We start from the raw sequence: 20,149 nt of genomic DNA, 5'->3' as shown, positions 1-20,149 counted from the left end.
ACATTCAATAACTTGAACCCCTTTTCGCATCTTCTCATAAACTATATATTATTATGCTACATAACTGTTGACCTTGGCATTTAACCTCTGGATTCTCAGTCAGATACCTCTAAAAACTATGGATAACTTATTTCAATATCTAAATAAATCGTAAAACGATTAAACTTATCATTTCTGAAGAGTCATCTTTCGCTACTTAAAATCTTGGATCCTATTGGAAATGTTTTACTAATTTTAAATAAATTAATTAAAATATGCTCGGATCACGTCTTCAAAGTTCAGAGAAATTTGATGTGTTCTTTTCATCAAAAATTTTGTTATAAAGAATATCTACATTTAAGACATATGATACTGAGGATTGAATGTATATGGGAGTAAACTGATACATACTTTTTAAGGTTTTGTATAAATGAGCGACTATTTTGGATGAGAATCAACATGAACCGCCTACATGAAATTTCCTACTAATACTGTTCGAAAGAAATGATCTTTTTTAAAAACTAAAACTGTTATAAAGAGTATTTTAGTACTTGTTTACGCTTTAATGAATTTATTGACATACAAATTACACTTTGTACATACTTACATTAAGCTTGTCCTGGCTGTCCTCTCATACCTTCTTTCCAATTCGTTCCAGCAGAAGCATCCGCATGTGATATTTGAGGCACGCACTAAAGCCAATAAAGGATGCGCCAATTCGGGTAATTTAGAGACGTGGCGTTTGTCACGTCGCCCAAAACTGCTGTCGGCTGGCGTCATCGACGAAATACATCCGAACGGTGCGGGCCGTTATAAGCGCGATGTACGCGAAGCAACTAAATACATCGAAACGGCCATTGTTGTGGACCAAGCGATGTACGAGAAACGTAATGGCAGCACACGTGCCGAGGTCATACACGACGCTATACAGGTGGCGAATATTGCCGATTTGGTAAGTTTACAGAGCTTAACATACTTATATTTATATTTTTAAAATTAAAACCTTAAATTGAATTGAAAAAAAAAATAAAAGTAAGGATAAATTCTTTGGTGGTGTTTTTGTAGAAAATAAAGAGGCCCTCGTTTCACAAGATATCTGAAAATCGCTGAAGGAGCTAAGGCTATCTCAAGAATGGAGTTTGAGAAGTGTTTCGATGCTTTGAAGCACAAGGCGACAATATTAAGACAATATAGACATATTACTAAATATTTAAATGACTTGCCTCAGTAAATTAGGATACATATATGACATGTTCTATGAAAAGAGAGAGACTGAAACCAAACGGTGCACTTGCCTTTTATGCGTTTACAACTCATTATTTTTTAATGCGTATTGTCGTGATTCTTTTCTGCTCCTTACTACTACACTACCTTTTCTAACTGCTTTTTCTATTATTTCTTGCCTTTTACGGCACTTTCTACTTTTCAATAATACCATTTCCGCTTTGCGAAGCTTGCAGTTGCAGTCGAAATTAGACAGCGCCACTGATAGTTAAGGATGCGTACTTACGCCAGCAAAAGAGTTGCCTTTGACCGTAGCAATAACCGTTTGTGCTTGTGCGCAAAGCAAATTAGATGCACTGGGAGATCGCACTCAGCGCACAAAAGAGGGAATTATTTTGAAGTGTCGAAAACGGAAATAGACAAACGGTACTTACGTACGCGCAAAACAACTACAAGCACATCATTTCACGCTGCTATAAATAACTAAATGGAAGTAGCTTTGAGAGATAATGTAAAGGATTGAAATAAATTGAATTAAGTGAGTTGCTATACTTTGCCACTTGCGTACTTAAGCACTTGGGAGAAGTGTAGCTTCGCTTTAAAATATAGGAGTAGAGCAAAAATGTACTTTATACGCCGAATAAATTGCTGCTCTCTGGGGGATTGTAAGTGCTGCATTAATTATAAATTAAAATGCGCACAAATATTGCTTAGCGGAAAGCAAAATTTTCGAAATACACGCTAAACAGTAGCAGTTAATAACTAATTGAAGCGACGAGCTAAAGACCACAAAGCGCTTAACTAAACTGGCAATACAAGCGCTATCCTGTGAGCACGCACTGAACGCACTGCTCATGCAATTCTATATTGATAATAACAACTGTTGACAGTGGTTTGGCCGATTTTTAATATTTATTTCCTTAAAAGAATCGAATAGTTTAAAACTCGTATCAGGCGAAAGCACTTCTCAATAGCAAATGCCTTTGCAAGTGTTTAGAGAAAGTTGTACTGCTAATCTCGAAATTTCTCCCAGCGGAGTTTTGAACCACGCTCGCACTAACGATAGTCATATACTATGCCAACTTAGCTACCGTACTCTACATTACAACAGTTATGTCCATTGAGCACTTTGCAACCCTTTGGCTTAGAGCTGCTCACCATTTAGCATACCTTAATTTAATTTCGATGCCACATACCCGGCGTAATGCAGGCTTACGCTGTTATGATTGAGCTTAAAGTAGCTTTAAGCATTTGCCACCGATGTAACCAGAGAGTGCCGTAATGCCTGAGTTATATTGAATACTAGCTTCATGGGGCCATCAGAAATGCAGCTTACTTAACTTCTAGTTCGCATTTGCAGTGTGTAGCATTATATACATACTTGTATTAGTGTCCTCATCATTGCGGTTCAACGTTGCAAAACGTTATTATTGCGATTTAGAGCAGGGTAAATAAATTTAAAAAAATATTGATTGAAAGTTTGGGTTTTTTATAAGGTCCATATAAGGATAAAAATGGAACATAAGACGGTAAGATTACACTAAATTTACAAATGACATTCGAGGAAAGCGGATCAGTCTGATAGGTCGTACATACTTGTATAGCCACACGGCACTGTCAAGTGTTCGAAATGGTGTGGGCAATTTTGGAATACATTTTTTTGACTTTGACCATCTGTCATAATCGTTTGACCAAAATATATTGTAGCACCATTCAAATGAGAGAAAAAGTTGACGAATTCCAATTAATGTTTTTTAACTAATGAAAATATTTAATAATAATAATTTTCCAGTATATCTAATATCAAACTTCGAGACAAACCGTTTGTTTTCGGAAGTTTTTAACTTTCAAAACAACTCCTTTGCTTACAATTCAAACTCTCGAAACAATTATTTTGATCGAACACCCAGAAAAAGTCGATTCTGCCGTATAGTGTTACTCGTATCAATGAACACCAATACCAGTGGAGAGTGACTTTTTAGTTGAGTCTAAACAGCTACAGTCTACACGTCCATATAATTCTACTCTACCTTGCAATAGTATGGTGGACAGGCGTACGGAAATCTACCGACCGGAAGTTAATGGAAAGGGTTCAGAAGCTCGCTGCGCTGAACTACTCCAACGGCGGCTCCTAAACTGGTTCTAAACATGCCACCTGTAGACCTCTTCGCTGAAAACTATGCAGCAATACCGGCGGTTGCCGGACCACTGCAGTATATTTCAAGCTGAGGTCTTTGCTACTGCGGAAGCTGCGGAGTTGGCCTCTAATGCACCTGCTGGCAATTCCAGAGGCAACATCTAAGTAGACAGCTCAGCAGCAATATGCAGTAACCTCGCCCTTGGGAAGCAGGACGGCAGTGAAAAGTGTTGTCAAAAACAAGGGACTAAGTTCCCTTCTACTGGATGCCGGGTCTCAAAGGCATCGAGGGCAAAGAAATTGTGGACGAGATTGCCAATAATGGTGTACGGCTAACATCCGAAAACCTGATTAAAATTGGGGAAACTCATGCGTTGTATATGGAGATCTCGGCAAAAGCATGGTGAAGAAAATCAAAACCCGATGGAACGAGATACCTGGGACCAAAACTGCAAAAGTCATGTGCGAAACGGTAGATCGGAAGTACACAGCATTCCTATTGGCACTCGATAGAAGAGGCATTAGGAACATATTCTGAATATTAATTGGTTACTGCCTCGTGGCGACACCCGCCCGCAGGATGGGGACAGATCGAGAAGACTGCAAAAAATGTTAAAAGCACGGCACCAGGGAAACAATGGAACATCTCTTGTGCACTTTTCCCGCATAAACGATGACTATGGCATTTTGCTAGTACTTTAAAAAGCTTTAAAATGTTTATTAAAAATAAAATGAAAAATTAACCCACAGCTGTCATTTACTAGCTGTAACACAAAATTAATAGCATTCCACTGAAATGCTACATCAGTAGCCAAGCGCTTGAAGCTACAAATCATCCATATACTAGTTGCAGCATAGACGTATAGTACACACATGAGAGGCTTCCCTTCTTAGCCATACATAAACCAAGTGCATGTATGTTTGTATGCATTTGTTGGGTGCTAAATAGATAAACACTTAATATAAAATGCCATTAAAAATGTATAAAAGCAAACGCACACATACAAATATGTATGTAGCGCCACTCTTGTGAAAGCCACTTTGCCAAGACGCCAAAGTCCATTGGCATGCACGCACTCGCCCAGCAGCCAAACAGCAATTTATGAACTTGCTTTTTGTTTGGACTAACATAATTGTATTTTCTCGGCTTAAATATTTTATCAGTAGTGCCTACAATTATGAAGATTAATTGAAAAGCTCGGGTAGGCGCACAAAGCTCACACATATATCAAGGCGAAGTGTTGCAGGAGCCGGAGTGGCAAAGGGAAACTAATTGCATATAAGCAAATAGAAGAAGCTTGAGTTTGACACAGAAATATATATATTTACATGGGAGTGCACTTGTTTGTGTAGAGATGTATATATGTATGGATGCGCAATTTTCGTTGCTAAAGAAAATGTTCACTTGTTTAGGCAAGTAAGGCATGGCGTATACGTAACTGTTTTATACTACACTTGGTCGGTCAATCTAACGATGTCTTTAAACGTAGTAAGGCATTAAAATACAACAGCAACAAACACTATACGTATGTGTATGTAGTTGTAGTTGTTATTGTTGCACGTTGGTTTTATAAAACAATGGCTGGCGGCAGCCTGAGACCAACATGAGCCCAGCAACATCATTTCAGGTAAGCTCACAAATTGTTATCGGTAAGCTGCCAGTAGAGGTTTTTGTTCCACAATCATGTGTGTACACGTGCGTATGTATATGTAGGTATTATGTTGCTATTTCTTTTTCATTTAAGGAGCAACTAAGCCAAGCAGCACTCACTCATCTCTCAACCATACATTATTCATACCTGCAGCTATCTGCGTACATATGTAACTGTGTGAGTCTTTCTTACTACATATTTTATTTATGCATCTATCACCTAGGTTAGGTGGGCCTAGCAATTTTATTTTATCGCTCCCTTGAGTTATCTGCATTTTGTCTTTGTCCGCATGCGTTGCGTACTTGCCGTAAATCCATTTTATTTATTGCCCAAGTCACTGTCGGTATTCATTAGGTCATTAGTTAAGCATCGTCAACGGCGACTAAGGTTAGCCGAATGCTCGTCATCGTCTTTGTTGTGCGCACTGTCGAAGCCAAGTGACCGAGTGCAAGTCATTCCGCTGATGATGAACTCCATTTTTCTATTGTCTCTAGGTTTCTGCGTAAATTCTTGTTTCTGTTGATAATATATGTGGATGGGTGTGTGTTTTCTTCTATTTTTATGCATACAGTTTTGTTGTTGTGGGCTATTAAGAGGTATATGCCTAACAGTAATTTACCTAAGCCTTTATTCTAGAAATTTGCAGCCTTATTTGCATATGAGCAAAAAATAAGTGGAAATCTGAGCCTTTAAAAGGGTTAAATTATTCTTTATAATTTTAATTTATTTTTCTTTATCTAAACCCCTTTTAAATATCTTTTGGTCCCCAAATACATATGTATGTGTTATTTTAGCTGCGTGGAAAATTGCTCATAATTCTAGAGCAGTTGTTTTGAAAGAAATGTATTTTTCAAAGCCTTGGCATATTTTCGTTCTATAGATATCCTTGAGATATAAGAACAAAAATAAACGCTGAAGGCTAAATCCGGCGAATACGGGTCCGGCAACGACCTTTTGAAATCTCGGCATCGTTCTGATTGATTTGTGAGACGGTGCATGGTCTTGATTTGGGACTTTAAGTGGCAACAAATATGAGTGAAGCTTTCGCATAATAAAATCTTCATGAACGAGTTGTTCAACGCGTAGCTATAAAATCTGAAGACGATCAAACTAAGTTTACCAACATCCTAAATATTTTTTCTCATTTTCAAAATGTTAAAATATTTTTTGTCTTCTACTTTTGCTTTCGTTCCAAGGTCAAAATTTATGAAAAGCAATTATCACAAATGTCAGTATAAGTTCTAAAACTACGCCATCTCAGTAAATCTAGACTTTTCGGAGCCACAAAAGAGACTTTGTACTTTTCCAAATTCAAAATTTTCCGGAAATTAAAAGATCGGCCTGTATTTTATAATATGTTTGTAATATGAAATGTTTGTCTGTTTTCTTATATCTGTTTAAATACGTATATAGTATGTGATCGATACTTGATTTGTTGTTTTATTTACTTCGAAAGCTTCTTTGACTTCAGGGTCACTGCTTTAAATATACGTTTTAAGAGTTTACAAAATAGTCTTTTTTGGCGCAAAGTACAGTTTTCACTTCATTTCTTATATCTCCCAGTAGATGGAGCATAAGGCTTCGCTCTTTAGGGTCTTAAAAACTTTATGCAATCGGAAAAAACTTCGCTGCACAATTTGCTTCAGTGTCGAGGCCTTTGGACCAATCGTCTTCAACACGTGAAGCTTTAACCTTCGGCTTTGAAGTTGTTGTTTAAAGTTTGGTCTGTTTGAAAAGCTCTAGATAAGTTTTAGTATCCTAATCGGAAAATTCACACATCAGTGGCTAAGACATATTAATCCACTATTTATAGTTGACTGTTAGATGTTTATAACCAATTTTATGTCAACAAAAATCAACGTTTTCTTAAATTTTCTTTGAAGCTTTATTTTATTCAAGGAATAAATGTAAATAGTGTTTATGTTTTGGAATCTAATATACTTTAATAATCGGTGATTTATTTTAATAATTTTGGATTATCTTGATACCGCAGCCGATCTAAAGGAGTAACCGCGAAAAAGTGTATCTGGCTGTGAGAAAGATTTTTCTGTTTAAAGTCAACTCAAATTCACAAACCAAAAAAAACTTATTTTAAGTATTGAGAAACACAGCTAAAGGTCGAAGGACTGATCAAAATTTTGATTTTTGAGAAACTGGCAGCATCTAAAAAATGAATGAATAATATATGAAAAATGAGAAAAAAATTTGAACTGTTAATTTAATTGTTTGATCATACTTTTCCAGCCTAGTGTTTTATTATCCTCTATCACCAGACTATTTTTTCGGCTAGACCAATAACAAATGTATTGAATTGTCTAGAACTTTACGAATTAATTCTATTTTCCTTTCTTTACAGTACTTTCGCACTCTGAACACCCGCGTCTCGGTGGTGTACATTGAAACATGGGGTAAAAATCAAGCGCCCATCGATGGCAGCAAGGACATCAGTAAAGCCATATCGAATTTCAACGATTACACATCGCGAAATCTTTTCCAAATCGAACGCGACACCACACAGTTACTAACGTAAGTAAAACCGATCAACACATACGTACTTTTTATTATTTAGTACTTGTATGATTATATAAACATCAGGGTCTTTAAAAGTGCAAATGAAAGCGATTTAAAGAAATCGGTAATGTAAACAAGTAACAGTAATTGAAAGGATATTAGCAGCGCTGCACTAAATTGAATGTAGTGTGTGTGGATGTGTGTCTAGACAATAAGCTTACACTAACGCATTGACTAATAGAATTGGCCAAAGAGAGTAGAATTGAGTTAGCAATTACATACATGTTTACATATATGCGGCGTCTGTAGCTGGTGTGGCAACTGTTGCCGCAAATGCACACAGAAATGACAATTAAATTTACAAATGCATAATTAATGCACACCCAGTCCAGTCAGGGCAGTTGGGGCAGTCAGGGTGGCCAACAGAGCCCCGACAACCGCAGAGGCTGAGCGCTCAATATCAGAAATCTTTTATAGATATTGCGACGAAGGGTGGAATATCAGCCTCCGAATGTCAGGCAGACATAAACTCATAAGCTTTGTATGTGTAAATGTATGTGAGTGCACCACGATGAGTGTTTGGCCTAGCGATACGCGACAGCCATATTTATTATGACCACTACAGCAGCGTCAGCTTGTGCCAACTTAACAATTACCGAATCATGCGCCCACCACCCACTTCCGACTGGCACTCGACACATGAGGCCTGCCAGCGCTAAGCCTTCAAATGGATTGTCTTCCAAAACGTTGCGCTCACAACTGCGGATTATAATGAGCAAAGCGTGGCCGTAATGCCTCGTCACATGAGCCCTTTCACCCTAATGACAGCATAAACTTAGGCAAACTAGACACCGACTGGATGGGAGTGGGTGGGAGGGAGTGTTCATATGGTGGGTGGGAATTGGTGGAGCGGTGGTTGCGTTTGTTTAGCTCCAAACTGTTGGTGGCCATTCGCACGCTGTCTGACTGGCTGGCGGGCTGACTATAAAGTTTTAATGCGCATTTCTGATTTTATTTACGCAGCATATTTGAAAGGATAATAAATTTTCATATTTAAATACCGTTACCCGCAACTGCGCAACAAGCACACCGCTGAAGTAATGCTCTGCAAACACAATACAATTGCCAGCATAAGCAATGAGTTGGTCATTATGCTCATTTTATTATGCTAAATTCGCACACACACACACAGACAAACACATACATGCACACAATTTATACCCTGCATAGCAGGAGTTGAACACTTTTGAACTCTTCATTTTGTAATCCTCCTTTGAGCGGAGCGGCGGGTTTTTAATAAATGGCTGTTGTTTTGCTGCTCATTCGATTAAATTAGCATATAATTATGCCATTGCTGCACTGCGGAATGAAAATGTATTGGTAGTTGGATCGGTCGCTGAACGCGAGTGAGTCGTAAAAGAACTCAGCGTTGAATTTGAAGATAATTTACTACGCTCGTGTGACACTTCTGCCACGTGCTGCGCGCTTCATCTCTGCACGTTCTTCGGCATTCAGGTAAATTGTGCGATTCATCAAGTGATTGATGATGAGTGACATCAAATAGTCGAGTGACACAATTTGGAACAAAATTGACTGGTAGGTAGGGTTGCAAATAAAAGAAAATAAAAATACAAAAACGCCAAATAATAGGTTTTCTTTAGGGGGAAGGATTGTAAAAAAGTAGCAGAGCACTAAAAATATAAAGGTTTTAAATAAACGAATTCAGAACTCAAGGTATCTGGACCGCATGTATCAAGTTTTGGGCGTGACCAACATACTTTAAATTAAAATTTATATATGTTTTATTTATAAAATTTATTATTAAACAGAAAAAGCCTACGGTTAATGCCACGTCTACCATTCAACCTATAAAATTCGTACATTTTGAGAAAATATGAGCCAATGACAATAAACTCAAAGCACAAGAGATCGACTGATAAGACTTAAAAGGTGTCACAATAAACTTAATATATTGAGTAATGAAAACATAAAGACTTGACCACTAGCGAAGTTAATTATATCTCAAGTGGCACAAACGTTTATAATGAACTGATAAACTACCTAAATGTCCTTCTTCGTCGAAACTTGTCTAGATGAAGGGGCACACCCAGTATGACAACCTAAAAAGGCGGTTTTGAGAATCGAAAAAAAAATGCTGTGCGAAGCATTTTAAAAGTTTGTTACGAGCAAAAAATAGTATGACTTTTTATCTTAAATTTTTCAAGGTTAAATTTTTTATAGGTTGGTATGACTGTTAGCCAACTGTCTTATACAAAATAGTCACTGGTGTTGAGTATACGCTTGGTTTTCTGAAGTACATAAATTGCATTTGGCGATTTTTACGATGAGACAAATTTTTTAACAAAGAAGTTCCATTAAAGTTTGTCTACAGAATGATGATTGTTTGTTGCGATCGAGTGTGTTATTTTTATAAATTAAATACAGATTTAATTATTTATGTTATATATTAATTCAAATAAAAAAGACACAATTTATGACATTTGTTACTCTTGACAACATGAGAGGCACATAATTTCCGAATGTCTTGGACATATGGGTTTCTTACATTTTTTACAGATTTTTGAAGTTTTGACATCTTTTGATGACGGACATACATTACACCTTTCTCTTTTATTACAACTCTGTGCACTGGAAGTAGCTGTTGTCTCAGTAAAACCTGTCTTCACTCGTTGTACTAATTCCAGCGATGCATTTGTCCGAGGAAGAGTTTTCCTACGCTCAATGTGATCATTGCCCAGTTTTTCTAAAAACAGACGTCTTTGTACTGTCCTCTTCTGTTTCCAATCAGGATTGGTATCACTATATAATACGTAAGCATTGAAACATGAGATATCAATCATATTATGAAATATGGCTACAGGTCACCTTCTTGTCATACGTTTGCAACTATAGGCCGAAACCATTTTGTCTAGAAAATCAACAGCTCCCTTAGTTGCGTTATAGTCCATGATCATTGTAGGTTTTTTCTGCTCTGAATCATGTATCTCAATCTTATTGTGGTTTGTACTGAGTAAAATTACGTTTTTGTTCTTTTTCGGAATATATGAGACAAGAACCATTTTTGAATTGAATGCAAATGTGGATGAAAACACTGGTTTCTTCGTATCCAAAAGATCTAATGGTATCTGTCGTTTATTTTTCCGTAAAGTTCCAAGAACGGTAATCTTACGGTCTAAAAGTGTTTCGGCTAATTCATATGATGTAAAAAAATTATCACATGTCAGATTGTAGCCCTGTAAGCCCTCTGTCAGATCTTAAACAACACGCATTCCTTGATTTTTTTCCGGAGCATTTCCTTGAAGTTTTCCGGTATAGCATTGAATTGGACGAACATATCCTGTTTCACTGTCACATAAAATCCAAAATTTTATGCCGTATTTACTCGGTTTACTTGGCATATATTGGCGAAAAGGACACCGACCTCTGAATGAAAGTAACTGTTCGTCAATTGTGATATTTGTATTCGGATTATAGTACATAGGCAATAGTGTCGCCCATTCATCCCATATATCTCTTATAGCTGCTAATTTATTACTCTGTCTCCTTGCTTCTCGATCCGAACGTTTATCAAAACGCAAAATGGCGGTAATTTTTTTGAACCGTTTTAGGGACATTGTTGCTCGAAATATAGGTCGTCCATAAACTTCAGACCACAAGCTGTCGAGGCTTTCATCGTTAGACTTGAAAACGCCAGCAAATATAAGAAGACCTAGATATGCATCTAACTCTATTTCATCCATCGCATCCCAATCATTTCCAAACCGTGATAGATTTTATGCGTTTGTTTATAAATAAATCAAAAGCGCTTCTAAATGTATTGATGCGATTAGAAGCATATCTGGTAATTCCTGGTGTAAGTTTTATTAGATTTGCGCTACCCAAACGACCTCTTCCTTCTAATGGATTTTCGACCACACAAATTCACCATTTTTTGATCGCATTTCGTTTTCACTAACATTATTATTGGTCATATATCTTGAAAGAGGTACTTCATCGCTACTAGATTCGGCACTACTACTTCCAGTGTTCCAATTAGGTTGAATATTGTCCGTAGAATTTCCATCGGAATTATTCTCTGTTTCACTTATTATTTCATCTTCAGAACTTATTATTTCATCGTCAAAATGACCCGAGGATCCTAAGAGCAAAAAATGCGTATTTCCTTAATTTAGCAGAAATCACCATAAACAATACTAATTTACAATAAATGCATAATTAATAATTGTCATGAAGCCGTTATGAAATCTATTAGATATTACTACTTTTATTATAAATTAAACTTTAGATTCGGGTCAATATGACCCGAAGAACCGAGGAAGGTTAAGAATCACTCTAATTAAAAGAAGGGTCGCATTAACGTCTGTGGAACAAAGCTTTCCGACTACCAGGATATCATTAAATGTATTATTACTGGCGTTGAGTCCTGGATCTATGCATATGACGATCAATCAGTCGAATATTGTGACAAATGTGAACCGAAGTCGAAAAAAACACGTCAAAGCAGGTCGAAAACCAAGGTTATGTTGAATGAATGTTTTTCTCCAAATTTTCAACTACCATATTCGCCGTAGCTTTGTGTTTTACTCCTTTCGCTCATAGTAGTATTTATACATATTTGAGAAAGGTCAGTCAAGTTTTTGAAGGAAAAAGTAAATTAATTTTTAAGTTGCACGTGATCACCAACGGTCCAATGAAAGAGGTCCTACGTGGCTTAAGCTACCAAAAAATACTCTACTGAAAGATGTTGTCCTAACAATGGCTTAAGATCAAAAAAAAAATTTCAAAAATTTACTGTACTAAAGAAATGTACTTTTATAAATAATTTTTGATATTTTTGGCCTGACTAATTTCGATTTTTGCTCAGAAATATATAGGTCATTGTAAGGATAACTATGTACAAAGCATGAAAACAAATTGATACCGATGGAATAATTTGTCTCCGAATAATCACTTCCGAAAATTCGAATAATATTCTTGATAATATTCTTCTTTGACACTTAAAGGTAAACTGTTAGAGCCGATAGAACTGAGCGGCTAAGCTTTAGATGGATCTAACTCAGAACCGATTCGAAACTCAACACGTTATTTTTAAAGTTATAATAACATAATCTACATAGCTTTATTGATAAAATGGCTGCTACTAATTGAGTAAATTCATTTTTGGCATTCTTTTCGTTTGTTGTTACGGCAGAAAATATAACTCAATGATATGAAGTAGGCGACAGTGTTGACAGTTCTTGTTTGAATAAAACACTTAACCGTTCTGGTTTCATAAAATGTTGCAAATAGCTTTGCCTTCGCATCTTATATAGTGTTCATCGGCTCCGATGCGGGCCAATTTCTTATTCAAACTTTTTAGTTCTTTATTCTCTATCTATTTTTGTTTCCTCTACTGTCCAACAAATACCTCAAACGGGCATTTTTTTCAACCGAACTTGTCATCCAGTGACTTTACTAATGCAGGCTCATAGCGTCGAAAGACAACTTCCATGTTGTAAAACACAAAATTCTACAGCAAATACCGGAAACCCCCGAAAGTGTCAAGTCTTTGGTAACCGCAATAACAATCATGTCCGCTCCAAGCCCAACGCATGTTTTCACACCTGTGTACACAATACGTCTACGTAACTTTGCTTATCCACCTAAATACGATTCATTTCATCATCGTGTTGTCTATTTATCATTCTTGTACTCACTCAGTCATTCGAAGGCATTTACAGCAAATGGTCACACGTAATGCCAATGAAATTGATGTTTCGCGGTTGACATACAACAACACACGCCAACGTGAACTATGTCAGCTAACATTTTTTACGTTCTACTCTCCTATCCACCTTCGTTTCCAAATTTGTGGTTGCGCTTAGCTCAAGTGGCATTCCTCGCGACGGTGAGTGGGCATTGACATCTGCAATGATCTATTACCTACGTGTCTTTGGCAGATGAAATCTGTCAGGCAAGCCAATTTTCGTTTTGGTTTTTCCTTAACAGCCCTTCGGCGACGGTGATTAGTGGGAGAGAATGTAGAGTGATGGCGCAAAGTTACATGTGTTTAGAAATCGTTTATTCACGGTGAGTTCGAGAGGAAATGAGATGTGTGGAAAACGTAGAGGGCTTGTAAATTCATTATTTGTTATTTGAATTTAATTCTGAAAAGATACTGATGATGGCGATAAACATAAAATATAGGACCCAGACGAATTTCTCTTAAAATGAATAATAAAACGAACATGTATCAGACAGGCTGTAAAATTCACATTATTTTGAAGAAAAAATACTTTTGTGTAAGAACTAAATTTAAGTGTACAAAATTTTCATGAGGGATGATACAAGAGTTGGGAACTTCCAACTATTCGATTCTCTATTTTCGGTACGACTTCTCTGTATAAATTTGCTTAGAAGCGAGTAATATTTTATGATCTGAGTACAAAAGCCAACATTAAATTTTGTTTTAAAATTGGTAAGACTTTTACCGAAACGTTTTAGTTGATGAAACAAGTTTATGGCGATGAATGCCTATCCCGTAGTGGAGTGCACGAGTGGTTTCAACGTTTTCAAGGTGGTCGTGAGAACATAAATGACGATCAACATGAGGGCCAATCAAAAGCCGTGATCACCAGAAATTCCATCGGAACTGTGCATCAAAAATCAGCCGAAAACATCATTGAAATTCATGGAAATGGAATTGAACATCTCCAAAACATCGATTTATCGCATTTTGGCAAACGCCCTTGTTGGTGTAAAGTTGAACTCAAAAGAGGCTTGTGAAAAGTGGCTGTCCGAGTTCTTCGCAAATAAGAAGGTTTCTTCGAGAAGGGTATAATGAAGTTGCCGTCAAGATGGAAATAGATTATCGAACAAAACGGCATATATTTGAAATAAATCCGATAACAGTAACACTTTTTAAAAAGCATTGAATAAAGAGCAAAAAAGCGGAAGGGAGTTACAAAAAATTTAAAAAATAAAACTTCGACAACGTTTACGCGATTATAGCTCAGTTTACAACAGCGCGCTAGTCATTATTCCTTTTCGCTGTTTGACGCCAATTGGAGACTCCAAACGTAGCTCTTCCTATTCCTCTGCTTTCCCCGGTAGTACTTGCCGCATACTCTCAGAGCTGGAATGTTTTCATTTATTCGGGCGACATTCTCTAGTATCACGTGTTGGCTAGAATTGCTCTGGATTGGATTTTGAGGCTGACACTGTTGTTGGTGTTAATGCAGGTTCCAAGAAATGCGAAATTATCTACGACTTCAGTCTGTCAACAGTGACGCGGGACGCGGGAGTGAGTGTGACGACTGTTTGCTTGATGACAGGAGATATTTCATTTTAGCCTCGTTTACTAATAGACCCATTTGCTTCGCTTCCTTATCCACTATATATGTCCTAACCAGTTTGTTGTGGGCTTTTATATTTTACACAATACGCTAGATAGAACCTTATATCTCCCTTTTTGTGGATTGAGAGGAGGATACTTAAATTTCAATAGTCGAGCATGCTTTCGTCCGACGGGTAATTGCTACTCGAACTTCTTCACAGTCGGTCATTGGAACGTCGGCTCCATCATCATCGATTGGAGAATCGGGTTCACCATTTTCTGACGTTATGCTTTCACTGCCATTTAGCAGGCTGTAGCAGTGTTCGCTTCCATAATTTACATAGCTATGGAGCTGGTGCTCGAGGAATTCAAAGTAAAAGTAAGTCTGTGAAAAGCAGAAAAGGTTTTGGCAATTGAGTACTTGGTAGCTACTATTATGAATGAATCTATAAAGTCAATAATTTCAATTCTAAAATCATCAATAAAATTTACCAAGCTCGCTGGAATATTATACCTATCTTATTTATGTCTACTACTCCAGTATAGAAGCTGATTGCTTGTACGTAAATTTGTTAAATATAACCAATTATCTTAGGCACTTAGGCATTTAAGCTGCTGTTCCTTGGCTAATTAAGGATATTTATTACAAAAGTTTATTCCGTATTGTGTTTTTTTACTCCGGAAGCACATGTGAATGGAAAAATAGCAAAAACTGGTTGTATCAAGTGCATACATTTCCTTAATAAGTTCCACACAAATGTTATTCCACTTCTGAGTTCTTGTCGAATTGGCTAAAATAAAGGAGTCACCGCCTCCACATAAGCCTATACCAACCTAAAGCACACCTCATTACTTATTTCGGCGTGTACATTAACTCACACCACACCGGTGAGGAAATTCCGGCAAATTGTTCATGAATATTTCTAGGTACGCGTCTTCCTAAGTGGTTAAGTAGCAAAGTAGGTGGCACTTCTGTGAGCTATCGCAATTTAAAATGTACGTAAATGACTTTTGGCATGGGATCATAATCCTTTTACGACACCAAAGCACACTATAGATACACATACACATACTCGTGCATACATGTGGTACAGTTAGACTCATCACATAACCTACCATCACATAATTTTCTTAATATTAGAGAAGTAGAAGTCTACTTTTTATATATCTGGGAATATTAGTCACGTTTCATATAGTTGGCGTGAAATGTTGGTGTCCTAGAAACGAAATAAGTGTAGAAATATATACATAACAGTTTATATGAGCACAGTTGGAGCAATTCATCAAGTGTCCACTTTTATTTGACACAAAACGTGCAAATGTTCGCCAATAAGTTTCGCAGTCTTTTTGATGACAGCGTAAATGGCCAAATAGCTCACGTTTGCTCTACGAGTGCATATATCAATGTGTTTACTCATGGCTGCACGAGTACATATGGTCATATGTATATGCATATGGAGCCATAGCTTTATATGTATGTATATTTGTCAACTCTCCACGACGACCAATATCGCTCATCAATATTTTATTTGAGGACATCAACAAATGGGATATTTATCGTCTACTCGTTTACCCCTACATACATACATACATTCACTCATACATACGTTGAAAAACCTGAAATGTGTCTATACATGTAAAGAAGCTAATTTTTTATGTGTCAGACTAATGAATTTAGAAACTATTTTTAATATTGCCGTAACTTCGCTTCTCTGTGGATTTGGTGAGGATGAGTTGGGTTTTGGGTTTATTGATCCCAGTTGACTGATTGGATATTTAGATGTTGGCGTATAGATGTTGTAAATAATGTCGCGTCGTCTTGTGTATCAACAATTTATTTATTTATGTTTTCGGAATTTTTTTTAAAGGTAACTTTTATTTTCATTTTCAATTTGGGGATCATCGAAACTATTTTTGAAATTTTCTACTTTTTTTCAAATGTTATAACCACCAGGTGAAATGAATTATTTGCTATGCTGAATTTTTCACACCGAACTTCATAAGTCGTCAGTCGGAATATATAGATTCGGTGATAATAGATGTTGCGTCTTGTCTTAAGGGGTCACATGGGTTTTTTCGGAGAAAAAACAACCTTTTTTGAAAACTTTTTTCTGATATAAAAAATAAAATATTTTATTAGAATTTTTTACTGTCACAAACATACACTATTAAGAAAGAATTTCTGAAATTATTGGAAAAAAATTCTAAACTTGGCCATTACGACGGCATTTCCGGTAACCCCTCAAAAAAAAGATACGTCCGTGTTGCCAGAATAACTCCTTTCAGGATCATCGAAATTCAATATGCACCGTTTATTCAATAATTTGTTGCCATTTTGAAGCTAGAATATATTGCCGCTCTCATTGAAAATCTCATCTCCATTGGCAAACAAACTGGGTCAGTCGCTCTACATAAGCTTCAATTGAGGCCAATTATTCACCATCGACAGAAACAAGCAATATTCATTTGACTTAAGGAACGGACTATGAAATGGATTGCCATAGGGCAGCAGCCGATAGTAGATAATTTCCTGCCAAAGCCACCAAAAACATCCCAAAACTTTTCTGACAGTCGATCCTTGCTTGATAGCAATTTGCCCCATCTCATCGCAATTCGACTATGACCGGCTTTTTGAGGTCGTCAATGGTCGGGGACTTGATATTACTTTTATATTAAAATCACCTACGAGAAGGAGAACCTTAAACACACATACAGACTTTACCAAAGCAAACTCTGAAATGCGAAATATTTTCTCTTCATTGCTATTTATCTTATACTTATGCTCCATGAATACTGGGTCAAGTAATCACTAAACTGTCTAAGAAGTTTTTTAGTATGAAATTTTGTCTTTCTAACGTCATGTGTTTCTAACGTTGCGCGACCGAGCTTTTACAGTGTGAGATATTACTAATACACCCAATGGAAAATAATAATAATTTCCTTAGACTCTATAATAGAGACACATATTGTTCTCGGAATCGTTCCTCGTTAACTGCTGCAAAAACTGTAAAAATCTAATTGGAAAAAATGTTCGTTTGCCAGTTGGTTTTAAAAAACTAATGGCAGAAAGCAAAAATCGAGAAGCAACTAAAACTTCTGACACCTCAAATTGCAGCCTTAGGAGCTTCGGAACTACTACTGGCACATGTGTATAACACCATTATTTCTTTACTACTTTTACGCAACCGACTATTAGCACTATCTAGACTACTATGAACTACTAACTCAAGTTCTAATGACGCTGTATAAGTACTGCTATTCCACTATTTAACACCGCCGACTCCACTTCAATCCTACAGCGTATAATTTTTTAACGCGAGCAACTCCTTAAAGTACCGTATAAAATTACAATAATAAATAATGTGTTCATCATAACCTAAAAATGCCAACGTCTGCAACTTGCCAAACTGCAAGAAAAACAGTTAAAAGCCAAAAGTCATAAAAGTGTGAACATAACAACTTTTTGCACATCAACACTTGCGCAAATTCACTGGCAGCAATCGTGCTGGCGCAGCAACAGCAAACTGAAAAAATGCGGCATCTAAAGTATTTATAGCGCTAGCAAACGTGCTAAGCTATAAAATCTGAAATAAAATGAAAAATAGCAAACTTGACTCTTTAGCAGCTATGCGTAAGCGTAATCAAGCGCAAGTCTAGACCAGGTATTACCACTACGTACACATATGTATATGTGTATGTGTGATGCATAAACTTGTATAAAATGCGTTTATATGTATGTACCGTCTTATATGTGTTTGTGTCGGTACTTTGGCACCACAAGAAATGCGATTTCGGAAATTTATGCAAACATCTACAAAATTTACATATCATTAGCTTTTATTTTGCTCGCTCTCGTAAGCGGGTGGTTTGAGCTGCTCAACAGCAATTGGCAACTACAAAAATATACACAGTTGGAGAGCAAAATGGCGAACTCGCCTCGCTAGTTACACGCACTCATTCTTCTAGCACATTTACTTTAACTGCTACTTACTCCCTCCAGTCGAGTTAATGCACATTGGTTAGCCTCGACGACGACGACTGCAGATCAAAGGAATCATGAGCGAAAGCTGTAAGCCTTAAATGGTTGCTAGCGGAAGTTGCTTATACGCCCCGTGCGTTTGCTGACTAAGTAGGTTGTTTGCTTGCTGTGTACGATGCGTATGCGTTAGACACGCACACAAGCTCACAGGCACACACATACACACTTGCTTGAGTAGGCTTTGAAGCGATTTCGCATTTTCGCTACACGTTTTCAAGCTTATGCACAGACTTGCTTACCCACAAACATACATACATACATTCATAAAAATCTGCTTATAGTCGTTGGTTTTGTTGTTGTGCCGTTTGTTATTATTTACGCTTGGTTCTTCTTGTAGCTGATTTTCATTTTCATAATTTTTCACTTGCCATAACAAACTGAATGGCTACATTTTCATTTCGTTTGATTTTTTGTGGCAGTTCTGCCAGCTTTTCCTTCTGCGTTTTTGGGCTCCACAGGCCTCTGCCTTGGCAAAGTGTTATTATGCGTTTCTGCTGGCTTTACATTTGCCTCGCTTAGCCTTGAAATGTTTTGGCAAATGTGAATATATAGCTGGAAATGTAAGCAGCGGAAACGTGTGTATTTATTTCACACAAGCAGTCGAGCCAGAGTTGTCGAGTTGGCTGTTGGGAGTGTTTTACTACTCCTAATACGTATGAAATTATGATTTTTTTTTGAAAAAAAAAAATATTTTATATTACTGTTTTTATAAGAACAAGTATTACAAAGGTATAAAACCAATTAAGTGACTGCTCTGAGTTTATATAGTTTGGTTTTGAAATAAGGGGTTATAAATCTAATTTTGTTACTAGAAATAAGAGAGAAATTATCAGTCAACCGCTGTCTACATCTTTTGAGATACCAGCGAAAACATCAATACACCATATCATCACCTAAAAACCAAAACAACGTATCGTCAAAAAAATCGAAATTGAGTTTTTTATTGCCTACTATTCACTGTATCGTATTCCATGTATTTTGTTGTTACAAAGTCTTAAAAATACAAATTTTCCAAAGCGATATCCACTGTTTTCGAAATGAGCGCTCAAACGGCTCGGTGATCCACTGTTTCTTCTTGCACATTTTCTTTAAAGAAAATTTCACGTGATTATTCTCAAATACCTTTGAAATCAAGTTCTTTAATAAATAAAGAAAATAAATAAATAAATAAAAATTATAAATAAATGTGGGTATACATATATGTATGTATACAAAATATTAACATACAATATTTAAATTGGGAATCAATATCTCAGTATGTACTCGCCATT

The 20,149-nt window shown here is 36.7% G+C and overlaps 1 protein-coding gene across 30 annotated transcripts in view; it reads left to right on the top strand.

Moving 5' to 3' along the window:
* Nucleotides 1–20,149, top strand: part of LOC105233287 (disintegrin and metalloproteinase domain-containing protein 23) — a 545,110-nt gene that overhangs the window by 450,837 nt on the left and 74,124 nt on the right. For 23 of the 30 annotated variants that reach the window (XM_049456178.1, XM_049456177.1, XM_049456175.1 and 20 more), the window contains exons 9-10: nucleotides 638–931; nucleotides 7,349–7,518. In XM_049456178.1, coding sequence (XP_049312135.1) covers nucleotides 638–931; nucleotides 7,349–7,518 — 464 coding nt within the window. The remainder of the gene's footprint in view (nucleotides 1–637; nucleotides 932–7,348; nucleotides 7,519–20,149) is intronic. The other 7 variants (XM_049456168.1, XM_049456166.1, XM_049456164.1 and 4 more) reach the window with 1 other exon arrangement.

The sequence above is a fragment of the Bactrocera dorsalis genome, chromosome 4 (genome assembly GCF_023373825.1).
Source record: "Bactrocera dorsalis isolate Fly_Bdor chromosome 4, ASM2337382v1, whole genome shotgun sequence".
NCBI lineage: Eukaryota > Metazoa > Arthropoda > Insecta > Diptera > Tephritidae > Bactrocera > Bactrocera dorsalis.
Note: the sequence above shows the minus strand (reverse complement) of the source record. Positions and strands in the feature narration are given on the sequence as shown.